Source organism: Alexandromys fortis, unplaced genomic scaffold, assembly GCF_014885135.2.
Source record: "Alexandromys fortis isolate MF-2015 unplaced genomic scaffold, M_Fortis_MF-2015_v1.1 scaffold_92, whole genome shotgun sequence".
NCBI lineage: Eukaryota > Metazoa > Chordata > Mammalia > Rodentia > Cricetidae > Alexandromys > Alexandromys fortis.
The window spans coordinates 1,848,173-1,863,499 of NW_026067972.1; the positions used below are offsets into that span (position 1 = coordinate 1,848,173).

At 39.4% G+C, this 15,327-nt stretch overlaps 1 protein-coding gene across 1 annotated transcript in view; it reads left to right on the forward strand.

The window, feature by feature from the left end:
- Positions 1 to 14,734, forward strand: part of Erp44 (endoplasmic reticulum protein 44) — a 77,598-nt gene extending 62,864 nt beyond the window's left edge. The window contains exons 8-12 of the mRNA XM_050155888.1: positions 2,519 to 2,635; positions 4,669 to 4,780; positions 6,040 to 6,181; positions 12,098 to 12,200; positions 14,505 to 14,734. Of these exons, the coding sequence (XP_050011845.1) occupies positions 2,519 to 2,635; positions 4,669 to 4,780; positions 6,040 to 6,181; positions 12,098 to 12,200; positions 14,505 to 14,606 (576 nt within the window). The 3' untranslated portion in view covers positions 14,607 to 14,734. The remainder of the gene's footprint in view (positions 1 to 2,518; positions 2,636 to 4,668; positions 4,781 to 6,039; positions 6,182 to 12,097; positions 12,201 to 14,504) is intronic.
- Positions 14,735 to 15,327: the final 593 nt, after the last annotated feature.

The following is a 15,327-nucleotide window of genomic DNA, read 5'->3' on the forward strand; positions in this document are numbered from 1 at the left end:
CGTGCATGCTGTCTCATGCTGGGAGTTCATGAGTGCAGCTGTCCTGCTGGGTTCAGAAGACACTTTTTCTTGTAGTCCTTAGCCCCTCTGCTTCACTTACACTCTGCCTGCCCCCTCTTCTGCAGTGATCCCTGAGCCTTGGGAGGAAGGGTATAGTGTATATGTTCTATTTAGGCTGAGCATTCCGTAGTCTCTTATTTTCTGCACTTTGACCTGTTGTGGATCTCTGTGTTAATCACCACCTATTGCAAACAGAACTTTCTCTGCCAAGAGTTGAGAAATGAATTAATCTGTAGGTGTAAAATGATGAGTTGTTAAGCGTCAGCTTAATACTATGTCTATTTAACAGAATAGCAGTTAAATTATTCTGACTTTCTTTTTTTTAACTTATTTATTTATTTATTTATTTATTAAAGATTTCTGTCACTTCCCCACCACCGCCTCCCATTTCCCTCCCCCTCCCCCAATCAAGTCCCCTCCCTCGTCAGCCCAAAGAGCAATCAGGGTTCCCTGCCCTGTGGGAAGTCTGACTTTCTTTTTTAATGTGTTTAAACATTGAAATAGTTGATTGTGCCTGAATAATGGTAGAAATAACTAAGAAGCAAAATTTCCAGTACTATTATTTCAAGTTGATGTGAAGGCCTGTTACCATGAATGTTTCACATCCCAAACATAGACACGTGAATATTTTTTTCAGGTTATAGTTTTGTGTGTGTGTGTGTGTGTGTGTGTGTGTGTGTGTGTGTGTGTGTGTCTGTGTGTTTTGAGATAGGGTCTCTCTGTTACATAGCTCTGGCTATCCTAGAACTCACTATATACATACACCAGGCTGGCCTCAAACTGACAGAGGTCCGCCTGCTTCAGCCTCCAAGTTCTGAGATTAAAAAAAAGCATGTGTCATCACACCTGGCCAAGGTCACAGTTTTTATTTTAATGTGTTTATAATGTTTTGACACTAGAATTAACTTTTATGTAGAGAAATAATTTATCATTACTTTTGTAGCTCGTTTTCAATTCTTAATTCAGATAGTGTTTTAATCCATTTTCTATTGTTAAAACACGGTGTCTGAGGTGGGTGCTTGAGAAGAAAAGAGGCTGATTTTGCTCATACTTGTGAAGGTCAGAGTTCAAGACTTGGTGGTTCCTCTGTTTGGTATCCTTAAGGTCCCTTTAACTGTCAAAGCATGTTGAAGGTGTAGAAAGGAGAAAATCTGCAAAGTGGGCTGTGTGGTGAGATAGGAAACCAAGATCAGCCAAGACCAAATTTGCTCTTTTTATGACAAGTTAATCCCGCAAACCTACATTAATCCCCGTGGAGGAGATACCTTGATGACCTAATTGCTCACCACCTCCACCACTTTGTTAAAAGTTCTACTGCTTCTTGAATTACCCACATGGACCAAGTTTCCATCGTGTGAACTCTTAGAGGACACACAAAAGCTGTATGCACAGCTGGACGGATGGGCTCCTGCCTGTGCTTTCTTAGGTTTGTTTCTCTACTAGTAGTTACTCGATATCACCATCTTTAGCTAATCAGAGCTCAGTAGTGTCCTTAGTGTAATGTGGGCATTAGGTGAACTTGGCCTCTGGCCTACACTGTGCCTTCTTCTGGCTGTATTGTGCTGGGAGTGTTTCTTAGCTTCTGAGTGCTTTGAATTTTGTCATTAATAAAAGTAAGTGGTGGAGGTGATAGAACATGTCATGTGAGAAGCTTAAAGAAGTAAGTGACCTGTAACAGTGCTGGACACAATAAGCTTACTGAACTAAACGTTAGTTTTTTGTTTTTGTTTTTTAATTATTTATAACCTTATTTTATGTGCATTGGTGTGAGGGTGTCAGATCCCCCTAGAACTGGAGTTACAGACAGTTGTGAGCTGCCATGTGGGTGCTGGGAATTGAACCCAGGTCCTCTGGAAGAACAGCCAGTGCTCTTAACCTCTGAGCATCTCTCCAGCCCCCTAAATGTTAGTTTTCAAATCATTTTATGTACTTTCTATGCTCTGATTTTGAGTGGAAACAGTCACAGGTAATTCCTACTAGAGATGTACTTGCCTTTGATTCCCCACCATTTCTTTTTCAAAGTGTGTTTGCCTGTCCAGAGTTTCTAACAACATTTTCAATTAAAGGAATAGCTTCATTAATTCATTCGAGTAATTTTCTTTATAAAACTGCCTGGCTTTGGTGAAACTGATGATAAATAATTGTCTTAAATCTTTTATATCACAAGTTAAATTACTAAGTTCCTAATTACCACAGATTTGTCCTTTTTATAGGAGAGGGAGGGTGAGAGGAGTGGGGGGAGGGGGAGAAGAGAGGGGGGAGGGGGAGGGAATTGGGAGGCTGGGAGGAGGCGGAAACTTTTTTTTCTTATTCTCAATTAAAAAAAAAAGAACAAAACTATTATTTTCTTTCTTAGATATTTATATTTGATGTTTCTGGGTTAGTCGATGGATTTTAAAATGTGTTTTTGCCTGCAAAGATTATAGTAATCTAATTTTTATTTCTGTTTTTATAACAGCGTTCTGTGCCAGACATGGTATACTTGGGATCTATGACAAATTTTGATGTAACTTTCAACTGGATTCAAGACAAATGTGTCCCTCTTGTCCGAGAAATAACATTTGAAAATGGAGAGGTATGGACTCAGTGGGGGTGATTTAGTTCCATTGTGGAAAGAACTCACTGCCTCTGTACCCATGCTGTTTAGCAGCTTCCCACAGTAAGAATCAAACATTGGGCACAGCTGTCTTCACAGCCCTTTCACCTGCTCGCACCCTCGCTATTCTAGAATCCTTGCATTTCCAGTCATAGCAGGAGTTGGTAATTAATCTTGAAAACTGACACCCACTGTTGGGTAAAGATGTCTAAATGGGTGTCCTTTAGAAGGACACATCTTAGTTACTGTGGGCAGCCCTTTACTATTGAAGGTTTTTCTAGTTCCTGTCTGTTCTAAAGGAATGCAGAAACCAATTGAATGGTGATTCTGAAATCTTTTTCATTTTGTTCCTGTTCCTAATGTTGAGAAAGAGGGCAGAGTAGACTGCAGTAGTCCACCTGGTGGATGGCCGTCTGGTTGTTTCTTGGTTCCTAGACCTGTGTGTGGTCAGTGTGCTTACCTTTCTTTATTGCCTTAGGGATTGAGCTGGGTTTGTGTTACAGAACCAAGGTGTCCCATGAGATGATGACAGAATCTGTTACACTAGGGGAAGGTACAAGCTAGGGCAGAAGGGTACAAAGAGAGATGCATGGGGAGGAGGGTCAGTAAGTGAGGGTTAACAAAAGATGTAATCCAAGAGAAAAATCAAATTACCAAAAGATGAGTATAATGGCAGGAAATGGGGGTGTGGGAAGATGGAGAGCGAGAGTTTGTAAGGTATAAGGTTATCTTTAGAGCGACAAGTGTGTTCTGGAGGGAGTGATGAGTTTTGCAGAACTTGGTGACTATAACAGCAGATTGTCCACGTAAAATAGTGGATTTTTGTGGACGAAAGTGACCTCTTAATTAAAAGAAGAGATAATATGATAAGCTTAATTGTTTATCCATATATACAAGTGAAACAGGTTTAAATGTGAGACAGGAATCAAAAGGAAACCTTTTGTGTCATGTGATGGGACTCAGGGATTTAAAAAATCATTATGAAAGATAACCGATGTGTGTACTTCATGCTGAGGTGTTTTCTAAATGTGACCCTCAACAGAACAGCTAATGACGATGGCTACATGAGGAGGACCTTTCTGGGCTTTTTCATGAAAATAGGAAGATGGCATTTGTTTAGATTAGATGACTCAAATCTACTGTCTCGTGCTTCTTCTGCTCTCAAATAACAGGAATATAAGTTTCAATAGCACTTTGTCATTTACAATTATGTGTGCGTATTGAAGGGCACATGTAGGGTAGCTGTTTGGTAATAATACTGCTAAAACCATCTGTTGGCTGAACAGGACTGTAATGTGGAACTTTATCTTCTGTCCTTAAAACACTTTTCACTTAGGTGAAAACATAGGGGAATGTTTTTATAATATACTTCAGAATAAGCATGGATTTATGATTCAAATTTATTTATTGCTGGCATACTTGTGTTTTCAGTGTGAAGACTGGCAGTTCTAATTAATGTTCATCTCACTCCTGGATTAAGAACTGATTATAGTTCTTTCTTTGCTCACCCTAACTTACCTCAAGAGGCTGCCCTGGTAGTCATCTACGCAGTACTGGCCAACACAGTGGTTCTCAGCCTTCCAGATGCTTTGGCCCTTTAATATAGTTCCTCATGCTGTGGTGACCCCAGCCATAAAATTATTTCATTGCTACTTCAAAACTATAATTTTGCTACTATTATAAATCATAATATAAATATCTGCTAGATGACCCCTGTGGTGGCTGCTATCCATAGGTTGAGAACCATTGGGCTAACAGATTGGCCAAGGACCTTCCAGGTTAATCCATGTCTGTAACAGAGCAGGGCGTGTGTGTATCCTTAGTGCTCATGCCTAAGATACAAATGGTTGATTTTGTTCTTTAAGTCTCATTGTTTTTCACACCATTAGACCCTTTTTCCTGATTACTTGCAACTGTTAGTTAGACAGATTGAGTCCACACTTGTTCTACTTCGGAAACAGCTAAACTGAATAGAGAGGCCGTTGATTTTCATCAAAAGCTTCTTTCCACAGGAATTGACAGAAGAAGGACTGCCTTTTCTCATACTCTTCCATATGAAAGAGGATACAGAAAGTTTAGAAATATTCCAGAATGAAGTAGCCCGGCAATTAATAAGTGAAAAAGGTAGACTGACTAAGGTGTTTATTTTCATCTTTTTCTCACTATCTTTCTCTTCCTGTGCCTAAACACACTTATGCAATAGGATAATACTCTTGTACCCTGTAAAGATTTGTCACTTGTATTGGTTTTATAAAACAATGATTAACCAGTCGCCAGGCAGAAAATATAGGCAGGGGAACCAGACTAGGAGAATTCTGGGAAGAGGAAAGGCTCAGTCTACAGTTGCCACCCAGACACAAAGGAAGCAAAATGAGAATACTTAACTGATAAGCGGTACCAAGCCATGTGGCTAAACATAGATAAGAATTATGGGTTAATTAAAGTTGTAAGAGGTAGTTAGTAATAAGCCTAAGCTAATAGGTCAAATAGTTTATAATTAATATAAGACTCTGTTTTCTTGGGACTGAACGGCTGTGGGACCAGGAAGGACAGAAACTTCCATCTACACACTTAGGCTAAAAGTTTAACAAGTTACTTTAACATGTAGGTTTAGATATAAGAGCAAGGAAGCAGTGAAGTTAGGATATGAGGCAGTGTTTTCTGTGTGTACTTGCTTTTGTTTTCTGTACTCTGTTTCAAGTGGCATGAAAAGTGGGTCCTAGATGAGCAGTATTGTTTGGGGAACCTTTTCCCGGTGCCTTAGTGTTTCTCTGATGCATCTCCAAAGACATTTGCAGAGACATTGCTAAGAGATAACACACTGTGATCCACATTAGTTTCTGTATGAAAGTTGAGCCGTTGTCTGCATTTCTCCATGGTATTTTAGCAGAATTTGGGAGATTAAACAGCTTCTTCTCTGTACTGAGGATAAAAGATCAAATAACGTAACTGATGGCATGGTAAAAATTTGCCTATTTTAGTCATTTACTAAATATTCTAGATTTGAATTAAATTAAGAAAAATAGTCAGTTAGGCCACAAGGAGCATGAAGATGGTCCAAGGGGAACCTGTGTGTGTTAGACTCGGGGACTTGCTGTCAGAATTTAGAGAACCTTCACAGTAGATAACTGCCAATTGAAGAAATAAAAAATTCACAATAGCATTCAAATTTGAGTTTTCTTAAAATTTTTAAGAAGATTATACTCTGCCCTGAAAACTAAAAAAATTCTGCTTCTTTTAAATAATTCTGTTTAGGTTTTAGTTTCCTGGTCTATATTAATTTCAAGAATGTTGATATTGTTATTATGCTGTTTTGAGAGTTCATACTCAGAAAATACAGTTAAAATTCTAATGTAGATCTCAAAATTCTGTTTTTTTCAAAGGTACAATAAATTTCTTACATGCAGATTGTGACAAGTTTAGACATCCTCTTCTGCATATCCAGAAAACCCCAGCAGACTGCCCTGTCATAGCTATTGACAGCTTCAGACATATGTATGTGTTTGGAGACTTTAAAGATGTATTGTAAGTATCTCCTTTTATTCTTTTTAAAACTACATCCCACAGAGTTAACTATGAAACGATTGCTTGATTATTCTACATAACTGTATGTTGTGAAAGTAATACTCAGGGGTGGATGTAAGAAGTTAGAGTGCTTCATTGTGGGTGTGGCATCAATGACTAGAGAATTACAGATGTTAGGTGACTGCGAGCTAATCTCTGAAAGAAAGACTGTATATGTATACTGGGAGAAGTTAGCTTTACTCTGAGGTCGGTCTTTGGCAGATCAAGGTCTAGGTCAGGCTGGTAGTGTTTGTTTTCTCATGATTGTGTTTTGTAAGAACATTAAGATTATGTTTATATAACTCAGAACTTTTCTACAACCAGGAATTCCCTTTTTAAATTTTTTTTATTTTTTTTTTAACATGCCAATCCCAGTTCCCGTCTCTCCTCTCCCCCACTTCCCCCTCCCCTTACCACAATCCCACCTCCCATCCGCTTTTCAGAGAGATTAGGCCTCTCCTGGGAAGTCAATACTGTCCCGGCCCCTTGTTGAGTCAGGACCTTCTTTCCCACCCCCCACCCATGAACCTAGGCCAAGCAAGCTATCTCTCCATAGAGAATGTGCTCTTCAAAGTCAGTTCATGCATTAGATTTAGATCCTGGTACCACTGCCAGTGGCGTGGCCCTTTATACTGCCCAAGCCACACCATTGTCACCTGTATTCAGGGGCACTAGTTCAGTCCTATGCAGGTTCCGCATTTGTCAGTCAGGAGTCAGTGATCTTCCACTGGTTCGGGTCAGCTGATTCTGTGGCTTCCCCATCATGGTCTTGACTCCTTTGTTCATATTATCACTAGTCCCTCTCTTCGCCTGGAGCTCGGCCCAGTGGTCAGTTGTGGATCTCTGCATCTGCTTTATCTGTTTCTGGAAAAGGGTTCTAGCGTCCCTGGGGTCGTGGACTGTAGGCCCACAACCAGGAATCTCTAATGGCATGTAACGAGAACCTTTCCAAAGAGGTACGAATAAACATGGAAGCCTTGTGACTACTGCAGAGACTGAAATCTTACTAGCTTCCAGGATGTGAAGTACAGTGATGAAAAATTTGAAGTATTAATATATGAAAATTTTAAGCAGTACAGTTTAAGTAATTCACACTTAAATATTTCTTGGACAGTTCATTTAAATTTTCTAAATTTCAAAATACTAATCTGAGAGGATAAGTTGAGGTTTCACTGCCAAATAAATAATCCCACATAATTGAGTATTTCAGTAGTCTTCTGGTTCAATAGATGGGCTATTGGCTAAGTAGAGCTAATCTGCCAGTTAGTGGCATGTGATGCCCTGGGAAAAGGAAAAAGAAAGTAAATCTGAGCCAATAGGAATTTTCAAAGAAATCTGGCAATGAGAAATGAAATTTTCTATACTGCAAGTGGTGCGTGGCTTTAATCCCAGTACTCGGGAGGCAGAGGCAGGTCTGCAGAGCTAGTTCCAGGACAGCCAGGGCTACACAGAGAAACCATGTTCTAAAAAAATAATATTGCACTTGAAACTCTTTAAAATAATTCACTTCTTTAATGTCTCCTTTAGGTGTCCAATTTCCCCTTCCTGCTAACAGTTTTTTAATTGGGAGGTAGTACATGCTGTGAGAGCTAAGTGCTGCGCTATATGATGCTAGTGTTAAAATCCAGTAAAGCATGCAGCAAGGTGAATCTGACACATTTAATGGCTTGTATAATTGTTATTGTGCTGCCTGGTAATTAGGGCTAAAATGATAAGCACTTTCCATAAATTACTGTCATTACTATTACTTAATAACTTGGCATTTCTGGAGTCATTTGGTGAAAGTGTGATTGTAGTAACAGAAGAGGAATCTACATCTGCCAGAGGTGGCATTAGGAGGTGGAGACTGCCAATAGAATACTTAGCTTCTTTTCAGAGAAACTGAGTCTCCTTGAAGTAAAATGATTTGAAGGCCACATAGATAACCAGTGGCAAAACTAGGATTTGTATCAAATCTATTAGACCCTAGAGTCCCAGCTCACAGTCCTATATACAAACAGTGACATTGCTGGTAACTGTAAAGGGCAGTGGAAATGCTACTCTTTAAAGAGCTAATACTTCCAAATGGCAAAAATTAGATCCCAGCTCTGTGAGCCTTGGGTTCCTATGTGCTGGGCAAATGCTCATCGGTAAACTGTTCCTTTAGCCCCTTTCTCCTTTTTTAATCTTGAGGGAGGGTCCTGTTGTCCAGCGTTGACTAGAATTTGTGGTTCTCCTGCCCCAAGTTATTATTAGCTGGCAGTTCAGGCATGTTGCACCATGCCCAGCCTGATAGAACTTCTTAAAAGGCACATTTTGTTTATCCTATACTGTTTTTATTTTATTCCTTCTTACTAAGTTGACTGGTATCTTAGTCAGTGTTCTATTGCTGTGACGAGATATCATGATCATGGCAACTCTTATAAGGGAAAACATTTCATTGCGGTGGCCCACTTACGGCTTAGAGATTTAGTCCATTGTCAGCTTGGTGGTGTGCAGAGAGAAGGAACTGAGAGCTCCATATTCTGATTCATGGGTAGCAGAAGCAACTGTGACACCGGGTGTAGCTTGAGCATAGGAGACCTCAAAGCCAACCCCCACAACAAGGCCACTTCTCCTAACAGTGCCAGTTCTATGGGGACCATTTTCTTTCAGACCACCACAGCTGGGCCATCTGAACATCTTCCTACCAAGAAAGAATTTCCTTTCATGGAAAATTAACTTAGAATTCATTATAGCTCTAAGTAGAAAACAATAAACAAAAAAATTCTTAATAGTTGGGAAGGTAAAGTTCTGAAGAGCATCAAAAACACTTAGAAAAATGGTAAATTAGTTTTCATCAAGTTAAAAACCTTTGTGCTATGAATGATAATGTTTAAACATAAGCAAGATGCAGAGATGTCAAGTTAGCACACAAGCAAGGTGCCCAGGGTCATTACCTAGTCAAGAAATGCAAGTTAGCATCGCAGTAAGATGCTGATTTGTGTTCTTCAGCTGCAACAGCACCCTGCCCTCACAAGCATGTAGATCAGCTGCAGTCTTGGTGCACACTGATGCAGTTTGACAATTTCTTTGTAACTTAAGCATATATGTAGCATCTGACACAGTGTCTGTTCTAGAAAATAAAGTTCACACAGAAATCTGTGCACATATGTTTGTCATAGTATTGTTTCTGATCACCAAAATCCTGACAGAATCCAAATAACCTGAACAAGATAAAGGAATAGACTTTTGTATTCCTCAGTAGAATAGTATTTGGCAATAATAGACTACATGTAAGGTGAATGGATGCCAATTGTATATTAAGATGAAAAAGCCATTCTCGTGAGTACATGTTATTAGTGTATGTGTGGATAGGATCAGCAAACGTGAGCGGTTGCCAGGATTAGAAGGAAAGGAAGGTCCAACTGCAGAGAGGTGCTGGAGATCTTAGCTGGTTTGCCGAGGTGGTAAGAAGAAGTTGCGCATTTGCTAAAAATTAGAAAATTAAGCTGGGTGTGGTGGCGCATGCCTTTAATCTCAGCTTTCAGGAAAAAGAGGCAAATAGATCTCGGAGTTCTAGGCCAGGCTGGTCTACAGAGCTAGTTCCAGGACAGCTAGGGCTACATAGAGAAACCCTATCTATTAAAAGTGCCATGGCTCAGCAGTAATTCAGCATTTTCTGGTAGGTAGAGGCAAGCAGATCTGTGGGTTTAAGACCAGCCCAGCTACATGCTGAGACTGTCTCAAAAACAACAAAACAAATTACAGAACTTGTTTTTTTTTAAAAAAAAAAAAAAAGAATTATCTACTATGCATCAGTCTTTGAAAATAATAAAGCTAGTTTCTACCTTGTACACTTGTCAGAGGGCAGTCACCGTATACTGTTTTTGTGTGTGTGTTTCACTGGTCTAAAAGTAAGTCATTGTAAACCAGACGTTTAGAGGGCAGGAGAGGCTTAGCGCTCCACACTTAGTGTCCAATTAAGACTGAAACGAAAATAGGATTTATTTCTTGTGCCAGTTTTCTTGCATGTTGCCACACTGACTACTCTAACAATTTATTGCTCATTCACTGGTTGTCCCTTCCTAATACTGACGGGTCCTTTCGGAGTACGTGCTAGCTAAGAGTTCTTCCCTCATCCATCTCCTCCCTGGCCTCTGCCTTATGCTTACAGTTCGTTCTTTCCTCTTGTCTCATGGCATGAGGATAATTCTGAAGGTCAGGGAGAAACCGGTCTTGAGTATTTGTCACATTTGGGATTTACTCCTTCATAAATTAGTCCTTGACTAGAAGTAGTTCCAATGGTCTTAGGAGCTTATAAGGAAGCCAGCAGCATTATCTCAGGTGTGGTAGAACATTCAGAGTCTGTGGCTTGAATTTTAGACTTCATCACTTAGCGGTGGGGTCACAGAAGATGATGTCAGAAGCAATGTAAATTGATCTACTCTCAGTGTTTATCTCTGGTGTACATGCAATTACTTTTGCAACAGAGAACCTTTGCAAAGCATTCTGTCAATACAGCTACCTGACAGTCATTTGTATTTGTAAACTGTGCACTTGGCACCTGCTGGTCTCTACTGCATTGGAGCTAGTGGGGAGCCAGCATGGTGTACAATGAAATTATTGGTTGGTACAGCTCAGTAGGAGTTATTGAAGGGGGGGAAAAAACAACCAACCAAAACAGCACTTCTAGGACCTCAGGATAGAATTTAAAAAGAAAAATTAAAAACTGGTAATCTTAACTGGTAATGTTTGCTATACAAACAGAACAAAAATATTAAAAAGTCAGTCTGCTGTACCAAGGAACTAAAGTATGTGTGGTAGTGCATTTTAATTTTTGTAATAGATATAAAAAACAATAAGTTTCTATTTGAAGCATGTAATGAATGTTCCAAAGCACAGAAGTATCCATAAAAGGCAGGCAGTTCATTTGCACATAAGTATAAATTAAGCAATGAGAGGAAAACATTCAACTTCTCAAGAAATGTAAATTAAAATCCTCCTATCTGTTACTTATCAAATTAGCAAATCAACTTCAGTTTAAAAAAAATATGTTGGCGAAGGCTTTAGAATTCAAATCAATGAATAGCAAAAATTTATTGGCCTTATAGGTATCATTTGTTCCTACGTTACTGGATACAAGTCAAGGAAATAATTCCATAGAAGGCCTCCTTTGTAAGTCTGCTTTGCTCAGCATAGTATGGACCATCTCAAAAGAAGGTTATATTTCAGGGGTGATCCACAGGCTCATGCTGGGTTCAAATGCTATGAGATATTGGATGGTGCTCTGGTTATAAAACTGAATACTTTTACATGATTATCCTCTAGTTATATTTTTTCCCTTTGAATCCCAACATTTTTAGTGTGGATTTGGAGGATATAAGTTTTTTGTTTGTATGTGTGTATGCTGCTAAAAGTATATGCATTCACACACACACACACACACCAAATAATTATCTAAAGGATGATAAACATATCTGGGATATAGCATATTCATAGCATCACCTTTGTTAATGGTAGGTATAGAAAATTTCTATGAAACAAGTACAATGATTAGAACATAGGGGACGAGGAGGTAGTTCAGCAGTTGAGAGCCCTGGCTGCTCCTGCAGAGGACCCAGTTGGTTTTCAGCACCTACCTGATGGCTTCCAACCATCTATAGGGTATCTGATACCTCTTCTAGCCTCTGCAGATACGAGGCACTAATGTTGGTACATACATGCAGGCACCCACACATATACATAAAATAAAAACTAAAAAATTAAACCCCAAACTAGTATCTAGCTGACTGTAACAGTTGTGGTAGAATCGGTGGACAGAGTCAAATATTTCTTTACAGCACTGTGAAGCTGATAAACTAGAGGTCTGCCGGTTTGGACACTTGAAGCTAAATAATTATTTGCCTTTGTTTTTAGAATTCCTGGAAAACTGAAGCAGTTTGTAATTGACCTACATTCTGGAAAACTGCACAGAGAATTCCATCATGGACCTGACCCAACTGACACAGCCCCAGGAGAGGTAGGATTTATGTGTTTGCCAGCGGGGAATCTTTTCTGAGGTAGCCTCAGAGGGGCCTGAGCTGGAGTTTCAGCTCCTGTTACCTCTATAGAAATCCTGAACTGACTATAACATATTCAAGTTATGCTTCTTTGAAGTTACTTTGTAAAATGTTGGCCTCTAGAAAAGTTGTAGAATGTTGTCTCTAATTTCTCCATCATGTGAACATGGGTAGTCTATGATTTCTGGGGCACAGTGTTAAATACTGTTAGCTTTAAATAGAAGTAAGAAGTGGGACTTGAGCAATGAGCAAACAAATCAATGGGTTCCAGTGCTTGTTCCTGCTTGCTTTTGTGAGTGGATGTGGACCCTTATGTAAGAAAGTAATGGTTGGTTATTTCCCTCATCCATCCTAAGAACCTTCACAGGTGCAGTATTGATAATACTCAAAATTTAGTACTCAGTGCAGCTTTCCCATTTGATATTTGAATGCTTAATAACTATTCATCTGCATTTTATGATAGCTTTTATTCACATAATTCTTAATTGAAATGTTACTATATTGACTGGTGAATAGGTAGATAAACTGTCAAAATGGATGAATGCATGGATTTTAAAGCCTGAGAATTTTATTATTTCTACTTTGTAACCTTTATTACACGTAATTTCTATGTCCCTCCTTTGAAAGAATCGTAAATGTGCATGTTGATGTGTTATTGTTTATATTGAGTCTATGACATGAAGCTGAGAGAGATGATGTACATTAAACCTCCTGTTTTATATGCCAGGACTTAAGTCTGCTACTTGTCCAAAGAACTTGTGTTTATCAAAGAAAAAGAAGAGCTGAGTTTTCCCTTATCTCATATGGGAGTCAGATTAGGTCCAAAGTCAAGAATTCTCTTGGGAAACTGATAATATGCTTCATTTGAGAAATGAGAATAACTTTGTCCTTGGTCACTAAGCTACTATTAAAGGGGGAAATTCTGCTGGTGACAATTATCCGAAGGTCTTTATTTTCTTAAGCCCACAAAGTTTGCTTGTTACTCTATGCCAGTGTTCCCAACCTTCCTAATGCTACAGCCCCTTAATATAGTTCCCTCATGTTGTGTCGTGACCTCGAACATAAAATTATTTCATTGTTACTTCACAACTGTAATTTTGCTACTGTTATGAATGATAATATAAATATCTTATATGTAGAATGGTCTTAGGTGACCCCTGTGAAAGAGTCATTCGACCCCCTAAGAGGTTGTGACCCACAGGTTGAGAATGACTGCTCTATATGCCCAAGAAAAACATCTAGTTTATTGTATTATCCTGATTTATTTCACTTTCTCCCTTAAACAATGTTTTATTTACCTATGTATTTTATTTATATTTTTGTGCTAAAACCAACTGGGTACAAGATACTGTATGTGTTTATAGTAATATAATTCCACTTGAGTATGTATTTCAGCAGATACTTCTGAGGAGGTGGAACCTGGCAAAGTCAAATAGGTGGAGGCATCTCCCACCTTCTGTTCTCATGGCGCATACTAATCTATCACAAAATGTCCCCTGTAGGGACTGCCCCGTGGTGCAGCTGTGCTCGCTCTTGGGATGCTCGCAGAGTGAAAGTGACAGCAGACTGTGCTGCTTTTCTTCACTGTGTGTGGAGTCACTTGATGTTTCGCTGGGTTTTGTCTGCTTGTGGCACATAAGTATTATAGAGGTCCATTATAGTATTGAGTCTTTTTCCCCAACTCAACCAAGTTATACTGATTTCTGGCATCGAGATAGTTGATTAAGTAGCAGCTTTATTTTTAATTTTACTTATTTATTTATTTTTGTTTTTCAAGACAGGGTTTCTCTGTAGCTTTGAAGCCTGCCCTAGAACTAGCTCTTGTAGACCAGGCTGGCCTCGAACTCACAGAGATCCACCTGCCTCTGCCTCCCGAGTGCTGGGATTAAAGGAATGCGCACCTGGCTTGTAGCAGCTTTATTAGCAGAGTAGGGATTGTTTGTATCAAGGCAATCCCTCTTAGCAGTCATGTGTAGAAGAGAAAGGTTAGAGCCAAACTGGTTGTGCTCCCTCTATGGGGTTCTCTAGGAAGCACTGGGTGTTGGTATTTTGTCAGTGACCCTGTGGCAGCCATGCCCTGAACAGAGAAGGGGCATTTATGTGAGGAAACAGGATCACAAACTTACCTCTTGACTTTGGTGTACACTTTTTGTCTTATTTATTAATAACCAAGTAATTATAAGGCCACTGCCAGTCATGTAATAGTAAAGTATGATAACTCCATAAAACATTTTAGTATGAAGATTCTTTTCTTTCTTTTGTAGCAAGACCAGGATGTTGCGAGCAGTCCTCCAGAGAGCTCCTTCCAGAAGCTGGCGCCCAGCGAGTATAGGTATACTTTATTGAGGGATCGAGATGAGCTGTAAAACTCAAGACCACTGCAGGCCTTTCGACAGCAGCATTGGCTTATGTGGTGGAAATAGTAAACCTATATTTTCATAATTCTATGTGTATTTTTATTTTGAATAAACTGAAAGAAGTTTTGGGTTTTTAATTTTTTTTCCTCCCCCTGACTCAAATGCATTGTCATTTAATACAGCCTCTTTTTTAAAAATCTGCTAGGGTTTAAAAAAATAAAATAAAAACCAGAGGCCTATCTCCACTTTAAATCTGTCCTGTACCGTTTCTATAATGTAAGCGGAAGGTGGCATTGCCAGAAGCGTACCGGTAACTCACACGAGCACTGCAGAGGCCAGGGACTCGGCCTGCTTCCTGTGTGCTGTGTGATTTCCTTTCTGCTCTTCTTCTCACATGATGAGGTCTGCTGGTGTTTTCTTACCGCAGTTCTGACAGCTAGGGGGTATATACTCTAGAGGCCAGGGAGGGGAATAAATTAACATTTTCACACTGTGTACTGTGTTGTACTGATTGGCCGGGCATTGCTTATGAAAAATCCATAGTGGTTCTTCTTGGATTCCTAACGTGTAACTTAAACATACTCTGAAGAGGAGGAGAGCCATAAGCCAGAGCAGTTGGCAGAAATGGTCCTTATGAATTAAGAAAGAAGAAATGGAAGTATTATTAAATTTCTATGTGTTTGTCTGAGAAATCGGCATATGGCTGGCATTTAAAACTTTGAACGAATTA